This window comes from Neoarius graeffei, chromosome 23 (assembly GCF_027579695.1).
Source record: "Neoarius graeffei isolate fNeoGra1 chromosome 23, fNeoGra1.pri, whole genome shotgun sequence".
NCBI classification, from domain to species: Eukaryota; Metazoa; Chordata; class Actinopteri; order Siluriformes; family Ariidae; genus Neoarius; species Neoarius graeffei.
In genome coordinates, this window is record NC_083591.1 from 37,872,047 (window position 1) to 37,881,035 (window position 8,989).

General features: G+C 38.1%; 1 protein-coding gene across 3 annotated transcripts; it reads left to right on the top strand.

Moving 5' to 3' along the window:
* The first annotated feature begins 551 nt into the window (after positions 1-551).
* Positions 552-6,393, top strand: LOC132871215 (SLAM family member 9-like). Of its 3 annotated transcripts, none has more exons than XM_060905330.1 (4): positions 552-693; positions 2,424-2,535; positions 5,465-5,758; positions 6,073-6,393. In XM_060905330.1, exons 2-4 carry the CDS (start codon positions 2,481-2,483, stop codon positions 6,375-6,377), a joined length of 654 nt encoding a protein of 217 aa, XP_060761313.1. In that variant the 5' UTR covers positions 552-693; positions 2,424-2,480; the 3' UTR covers positions 6,378-6,393. The 3 variants fall into 3 exon arrangements, with proteins under 3 accessions (XP_060761313.1, XP_060761314.1, XP_060761311.1); XM_060905331.1 differs by having other exon boundaries at positions 2,429-2,535; XM_060905328.1 differs by lacking the exon at positions 552-693 and having other exon boundaries at positions 2,155-2,535.
* The last annotated feature ends 2,596 nt before the right edge of the window (positions 6,394-8,989 follow it).

Consider the following 8,989-nt stretch of genomic DNA (forward strand, 5'->3'; position numbering starts at 1 on the left):
CTTGTTTCTATTAGAATAAGGGTCTGCTGCATGAGACTGTGGTATCTCACTAGATACACTGTATACAGCTGGGTGACAAATGAATGAAAAATAATAAAAGAAAAACATAAATTGTCTTTGTAATATGCTGGCCTTTGTCGGACCATGGTATAGATTCTACACATCTCTAGGGTGTGTAGAATCTTAGGGTTTGTTTGAGAGAGCTCTGTTTAACACATCTGTCCAAAAACTGTCATTGGTGTTCAGCTGGGTTGAGATCTGGTGAAGACAAACAGACATTCTGCTAAAGCCTCCCTTGTTGTAGCTCCCAGAAATGTAACTTCACTAAAATAGTTTGCAATAGAGTTCTCAATGCAAATAGTGTTGCTGTGTGTTTACATTAGAAACAAATACACGAATAAACAAACAATGACTCTCTATATGAGTGGATAACATGGTGCCATTTATTCTTAATGTACAATTTTGAAGCTTCTTTCTTTCTTTCTTTCTTTCTTTCTTTCTTTCTTTCTTTCTTTCTTTCTTTCTTTCTTTTCATAAAAATAGGAGTCACCAGCCTGTGAAAACTGGAGCCAGAGTCTGCGCAGTAGAGACCTTCAAGCGAGAGCACACACAGTAGATGGGTTCACCTCTCACCTGCCCATATCAGTGATGGACACTGTACAGGAACACGCATGCTGTGAGACATCACATGAGGTGCAACTTAAGATGGTCCATTGACTAATTCAGAGTAGAAAGTACAGAGTTATTAATTAATATAATGTATTGAAGTGGAGTTGTACAATTTGCACAGATATGATTTTACTGTTGCCAGGTAAAGATTTGTGCTTTGAGTCATGACTGACTGAGTTACCATTTATTAGCTAGCCGAGATTATCCATTATTTTAATCAAAGTCATGAAAGTATCAGTAATTAATTTAAGGTACCTAATGAAAACATACTGGTAAACAGCAGTCAGCATTAATATTTATTAAACAGCCTAATTTATTGAAACATAATTGCAGCGCTCCTTGATTTTCATCTAGCTCTGATACCTGCAGTAATTGATCCAGCTGAATGGAGAAGTGCTTTCTTATCCTCTGTTCATTCTTTAGGGAGAGTTCATTTCAAAAGAATGACTGACTGGTTATTGTTATCAAGTCACAACGGGTGTTTTCTAAGGTCATACAGTCAATCCATCCATCCAAACATCCACTATATATTATCCGTCAGGGTCACAGGGAAGCAGGAGCCAATCCCAACTGACTTTGGGCGAGAGGCAGTGTACACCCTGAGCAGGTCATCAATCTATTGCAGGGCAAACACAGAAACGAACAACCATTCACACTCACATTCACACCTATGGACAATTTAGTGTTGCCAGTTGACCGAATCCGCATGTCTTTGGACTGTTGGAGAAAACCGGAGCACCCAGGCCCTATCAACCAGGCCATTTTTATTTATCACCAAATAACTTCTATTAAAAACATTTATCATAAGGAAAAATATTGGGGTGACATTAAGGTCAACTGAACTTGTAAAAATGGCATTTCTGAAACTAATCTTGTGGAGATGTACTGTTACTTCAAATGGAAGTTTGCTATGTTTCCCTAAACTAACATGGAATGGGTGTGGTTATTAAAAATTATACTGCATCCAACCACTAGATGGCCTCAGAGGCATTTTGGCTTCACTCCAGATGATTTCAGAAGGACCCAAACAAAATGTCTGAGCACATAGGCCTGATTTTATATTTCTAGAACAATTAGAAAAACATGAAAATATGGAAACCAATTGGATATGCACTTCTACAGCTTATTGACAGTTTTTTTTCTCAGGTGCTCCACCACAGAGACCGATCTACTGAAATTGCAGAAAGTGTAACAATAAACCAAATGTACAACAGGAATATGTGTGTGTTGTATTATATTTTAATCAGCTGTGTGCCATTTCTACCACATGTAGTTTTGTTTTGTTACTGTTTCTTTGAAATGCTGACCTTCCATCCATCCATCCATCCATTATCTCCAGCCGCTTTATCCTGTTCTACAGGGTCGCAGGCAAGCTGGAGCCTATCCCAGCTGACTATGGGCGAGAGGCAGGGTACACCCTGGACAAGTCACCAGGTCATCGCAGGGCTGACACATAGAGACAAACAACCATTCACATTCACATCTAAGGTCAATTTAGAGCCACCAATTAGCCTAACCTGCTTGTCTTTGGACTGTGGGGGAAACTGGAGCACCCATAGGAAACCCACGCAGAGACAGGGAGAACATGCAAACTCCACACAGAAAGGCCCTCGCCGGCCACTGGGCTCAAACCCAGGACCTACGGTACTTGCTGTGAGGCAACAGTGCTAACCACAACACCACCGTGCCGCCCCAAAATGCTGAACTTGTGATACTAAATGCACTTTAAAAAATATGACAGTTTTCTTTTTCAGTTCAGTGTGGAAACAAGCATAACTTCCTGAATCTAATGAGGAGGCAGACCATACAGGATGGCGGTGGTGATGCAGCTCGTCTCCTTTCTCTCCCTCTTTGTCTCCATTACAGGTAAGTAATCCTCTAAATTAAAACGTTCTGACTGAAGAGGTTATAGTGATATACTATACAGTGTCCTTCTGATTATGGAAGGATTAGAGGTTACTTCAGTCCACTGATGATGCAATCAATATTAAATAATTATTGAAAAAATATTCCTGTGTTCTGATATTCCTCAGCAAATTCTTTCAGATAGACTGGTAATGTTGGTAAATTTGTAATAAAATATCTGAGTGGAAACCTTATAATAGTTTCAGTGACACTTTATTTGTGTAGTCCACTTGAAACACTCAATAGTGAACAAACTACAGGATCTATAGACTGTCAGATGACTGTCATGAATAAGTCTTTGAAAAATTCTCAGCAGTTTATAGTTGTTTATACAGTATTTAGGTTTTATGGTTGCTGAAATAGGGATATAATTTCACACAGTATCTTACAATAGGGAGTTATTAAGTCAATATTTAATTTTTCACTGCACCCTGAGTCCTTTTACGCCAGCATGGGAAAACTGTAACACCACTCAAAAAGTGCAATTTTGTCCTTTTGGAAAACCTTCAATGTTAATCCATCATACATTCATTAATGTGTCTTCTATCCCTGTAGCTATGAGTGCACTCCATACCCATAAAGATTTAGTGTAGCTTAATTGAGTGATGATGCAGAGGTTATGAACATGTTATCCTGATCTTTATCTTTTTCTTATCATTGTAACCATGGTAAAACTATTACTAAATCATAGTAGCCATAATAACAATGGTCACTGTAGTTTTGAAAAAAAAAACATAATATATTTTATATCTCCAGTAATCGCATTTAATCTTTCATTCTTTCTGTCTCAGTGCTACCAGCTTCATTACTCTTAATAGTCTGATACACTTCTGAAGCAGGATGTTACACCATTATAACAGATGCTATATGTGTAATGCGGGTCATGCCCATGCTTTTTCACAGTAATATATGCACTGAACGAACATTCTTGGTGTCGTTACTCTTTTGACATACAATTTAGTGTCCAACCCTGGATTTAGCAAAAGAAATATTCACTCATCTATAATTTCATCAACAGTGTCATTGATGTTAATGCTGAGACACGCCATGTTAACAATAACACAGTGCTACATTGACTTGCCAATGTATGATGCATTCGGCCTGTTGGATGGATATTAATTTTGGTCACTTTCAATTCCTGTGGTATAAAACAAGTCATCACAACATAACTAAGTAGCTGATCTTTGCTCTTTCCCTACAGTATCTGATTGGATTTTTAAGATGGTGAACAGTTCTGTTCAACTGGATGTACAGACAAAAGATTATGAGTTCATCGACTTCACATGGTCATTTAACAAAAGTAAAAACATTGTGAAATACATGAAAAATTCTCCAAGTATAGCATTCCCTGTTTAAAAAAACAGAGTGGAGGTGAATGGTAATTCCACGATTGGAGGTAATTCCACAAATAAATGACAATGTGTGCATGGTTGTGCATTTCAAATTATTTCTGAGCTATTTTTTAAATTAAGTGCAAAAATATCCATGCATCTCCTTTTATTTATTTGTGGATCAGACTTTGTGTATTTGTGGATCTTTTTTTTTTAATTTTGAGAAATTCATGTAATTTAAGTGCAAATTACACAAGAAAAATACCACGATAGTCCATTTGCCTTGAAACCGAAGCAGTCTAGTGTTGTTATTATTATCTTCTTCTTCATCCCATAGCCAGTAAGGGCTGTAGGGGCACCACTGATGACATTTTAACGGTCCATTAATGGTGTGTCTTGGGCATTTATACTTGGTGGAGCCCATCCCTTTCCAAGCTTGATCGATGGATAATTTAGAGTAGCCAGTTAACCTAACTGCATGTCTTTGGACTGTGGGGGAAACCAGAGCACCCGGAGGAAACCCACACAGGCACAGGGAGAACATGCAAACTCCAAACAGAAAGGCCCCCGTCAGCCACTGGGCTGGAACCCAGAACCTTCTTGCTGTGAGGTGACAGTGTTAACCACTGCACCACTGTGCCACCCCTGTTATTACTATACTATAGCAGGAAATTCGTTGAATTGTCACATTGTGTGTGTCAGTTGTAGCGCCACTCAAAAATTGTACACCAGGAAAAAAGTCACACATTCATTAGTCTGTGATATAAATTATGACATGAGAAGTGACAATAAATCTTTGGATGTCTATTACACATGTGGAGAAGTGCACATAAAACAATCACTAAATTAAAGGCTGGTTTCATAAAAAAATTGGAAGGGAAGAAAGTCTGTTGTATAGCAGCTGCTGTAGTCTGTAAATGTGGTAGCATTTTGATAGAAAAGACATGCAGCCATTAATTTCCACGCTTAAGATGTACTAAAGATGCACTGTAACCTCCCTGATTAATGGTGAAGACATTATAGATTTTATTTGTTTTAATCTTTTCCTTTTTTTCCCCGATCATACTGATGACCATGGTTGCTAAAGCATTAAGGTTTAACGTTAAATCTTGGATTGAAAGGACAAAAAAAAAAATTTAAAAAATATATATAATAATAATAATAATAATAATAATAATAATAATAATAATAATAATAATCCATTTCCTGCACCCCTGCTTTCACACACTCTTACAAAGAGTTGGTGTCTTTACATTTTGGTCAAACTACTTAGTGTACAGTATACAGTTAGGGATACGGCCCTGTAGTTCTACTGAATGCAGCCAAAGGAAATTAAGTTTGTCTATAATTTCACCAGAAGTATCTTTATGTTGTCAATGCTGAGACATGTCATGTTAAAATAATGTACAACTAAATGGAGTTGCCAATGCACAGTTTGTTCTGCCTTGGATTCTGTATTTATTTTGTTTGTTTATAAACAAATTGTGACATAAAATACACAACATAATGCAAGTAATTAAAACATAACTAAATTGTTTATTTTTGCTTTTTCCCTACAGTGCCTGATGGGATTTTTAAACTGGTTAACAGTTCTGTTCAACTGGATGCACAGACAAAAGATTATGAGTTTGACGACTTCACATGGAAATTTAACAAAAGTAAAAACATTGTGAAATACTTTAAAAATTCTCCAAGTAAAGTATACATAGAGTATAAAAACAGAGTGGAGGTGAATGAGGGAACCCAAAGTCTGAGAGTGAAGAACTTGCAGAAGACTGATAGTGGACTCTATGAAGCAGAGGCATCTGGTGAACAAGACCTAATTGTGGCCGAGTACCAATTAACTGTGTTGGGTAAGTCTTATTAAAGTTGCAGTACTGATACAGTAATCTTGTCAGTCTGAGATAAGAAGCCCTTCTTTTGTTCAATTCTGCATCTTGTTCTGTAAAATTTGATGATTTAATGAAGCAATATCTCTGTTGTTGTCATGTTTGAGGTCAGTTAGTTTTGTCTTTACTAAGATAAATGCACTGCTGCATGTAGAAACCAGCAATTGTGTGCATTGCCTAGCAGTACAGTACTCTGTGTGTGTGTGTGTGTGTGTGTGTGTGTGTGTGTGTGTGTGTGTGTGTGTGTGTGTGTGTGTGTGTGTGTGTGTGTGTTCCAGATCCAGTGGAGAAACCAGTCCTTAATGTCTCGCCCCAGCAAAGCAATGGCATCTGTAATGTGACTCTCAGCTGTGAAGCTCAGAAACTCTCAGTCACCGCTCACTGCTACAGTGACAGATGTGATATGAAGGAAAACGAAAAGGCTGTAGATGGGTTCCATTCCCTCTCACTGTATGTCAGTAACAGCATCATTATTTGTAATCATAGCAACCCAGTCAGCTGGAAAAATACAACTATGGAGATGAATGTGAAACAATTCTGCCCTTCTAATGGTGTAAGCATGCACACATACTGCATGGGGTAAATTTAAATGTAAGAAAAATCTCCATTCTTTATTTATTTTCTTTCAATAATCAATATTTGTGGTCTTCCTAAATGATTAGAATTAAACATATATTTCAACTTATGTTTTCTTCATAATATTTTTTTCTTTTAAAAAAAGGTAGTTTTGTGATCTGCACATAAACAAATAAATTAGAGTCAGTGTTGTGCTGCCTGTGAGTTTTTCCTGCAGTTATGTTTATAATTTGCTGCCCACAGTCTAATGTTCACCTGCAGTTCAGATACAGAGGAACAGATTAATATCCCCTTAGAGTCTGGGGCACCAGTGCAATATTGTGGACCATCAACGGCACCTCATGTGAATTACTAAATCCTGTCTAAATATCAAACCTACTCAACTTTTACATCCCTACTCTCTCTGTTATAGTGGAATATCATTTTCTCATTTTTTATCTTGAAAAAAAGTGGCACCAGAAAGAGAAAGAAGAACAAACATTCTGCATTTTGTATTTATACACACTGTAAAAAAAAAAGTGACCATCTCAATTTAAATTTTCTAGGCAACATGATGCAAGAGAATTTTGTGTTGAGATGGTCAACACCAAAAGGTAAGTTGGCTGAACTCAAATTTAAACTCAGAAATCCTTGTTAGGTCAACAGCAATTGAGACAGGTTGAGTAAACTAGAATTTTCTAGGCAACATGATGCAAGAGAATTTTGAGTTGAGATGGTCAACAACAAATAGTACGTTGGTTGAACTCAAATTTCAACTCAGAAATCCTTGTTGACTTAAGAAGGATTTTCATGTTTAAATTTGAGTTCAACCAACTTACCTTTTGTTGTTGACCATCTCATCTCATCTCATTATCTCTAGCCGCTTTATCCTTCTACAGGGTCGCAGGCAAGCTGGAGCCTATCCCAGCTGACTACGGGCGAAAGGCAGGGTACACCCTGGACAAGTCGCCAGGTCATCACAGGGCTGACACATAGACACAGACAACCATTCACACTCACATTCACACCTACGGTCAACTTAGAGTCACCAGTTAACCTAACCTGCATGTCTTTGGACTGTGGGGGAAACCGGAGCACCTGGAGGAAACCCACACGGACAGAACATGCAAACTCCGCACAGAAAGGCCCTCGCCGTCCACGGGGCTCGAACCCGGACCTTCTTGCTGTGAGGCGACAGCGCTAACCACTACACCACCGTGCTGCCTCGGGTAATCATATTATTATTATTATTATTATTATTATTATTATCTGTCTAGTTCAACCAGATTATATGTACACAATATGACCAAAAGTATGTGGACACCTGACCATCACAGCCATATGTGGTTCTTCTCCAAACTGTTGCCACAAAGTGTTAAGCTCACAACTGTTGACCATCTTTGTATGTTGTCCCTGCTAAAAATATTCTATAGAATTCCTATAGAACAAGTTCTAAAGAATCCTATAGAAAACTTAATGGAAATCCTGTAGAACTTTAGTACCCAAGGCATATTGGAAAAAAGTTCTACACTGTAAAAAAAAAAAGTGACCATCTCAACTTAAATTTTCTAGGCAACATGATGCAAGAGAATTTTGTGTTGAGATGGTCAACAACAAAAGGTAAGTTGGTTGAACTCAAATTTAAACACGAAAATCCTTCTTAAGTCAACAAGGATTTCTGAGTTGAAATTTGAGTTCAATCAACGTACTATTTGTTGTTGACCATCTCAACTCAAAATTCTCTTGCATCATGTTGCCTAGAAAATTCTAGTTTACTCAACCTGTCTCAATTGCTGTTGACCTAACAAGGATTTCTGAGTTTAAATTTGAGTTCAGCCAACTTACCTTTTGGTGTTGACCATCTCAACACAAAATTCTCTTGCATCATGTTGCCTAGAAAATTTAAGTTGAGATGGTCACTTTTTTTTTTACAGTGATACAGCACGTGTATATATGCGTCATTGGTTCTACCAACAAGGATACCAACATGCAGCGTTGCAACAGGTTGCAGCTAGTTCTATCAACAAGGATATCTTTGATATTTGGATGTTAAAATTCTTGATAGCTCAACATGATATCACAATGAGAGAAAGTGTATTAGGCCGACCTGGTTTAGTTGGTTGTAAGTGAAAATTACATTTCTGAGTCAAATGATATGTAAAATCTATGTTCAATCAACACCCGCCCGTAAAATTTTTTACAGTGCAGTTCTCCATTTTATTTCCATGAGAAAGCAGAACATACACGTTTCTTGTAACAGCTATTTCACAGCACATCCTTCCAGTGACATGGTCAGCTGCTTCTGTCATGTCTGTGCCTGGTTACACTCAAGAGTCCACTTCCCAGAATTCACAGTGGCCTTTAAATATGGCCACCACAGACTCCAACACCCCTTATGCACCACACCGTTCACAGTCCCCTGAGTTCTAATCACACACACACACACACACACACACACACACACACACACACACACACACCTGTCCCTGATCACATCCACAATCAGAATTCGACTATTTAAGGACTCTCATGTCCCACGTTCATTGCGAAGTAAATGTTCAGTTACCAAGGACAGATCCAGGAAAATGGGAAGGGGGCATCAACCCAGTAAGGCTGGGGGTCTGGGGGCCACCAGAGGCT

Bases quoted from the DNA above. Each gene is read 5' to 3' on its own strand.
- LOC132871215 (XM_060905330.1), top strand. From the start codon at position 2,481: ATGGCGGTGGTGATGCAGCTCGTCTCCTTTCTCTCCCTCTTTGTCTCC. The intron at 2,536-5,464 runs GTAAGTAATCCT...TTTTCCCTACAG, and splicing joins CCTCTTTGTCTCCATTACAG to TGCCTGATGGGATTTTTAAA. The intron at 5,759-6,072 runs GTAAGTCTTATT...TGTGTGTTCCAG, and splicing joins GTACCAATTAACTGTGTTGG to ATCCAGTGGAGAAACCAGTC.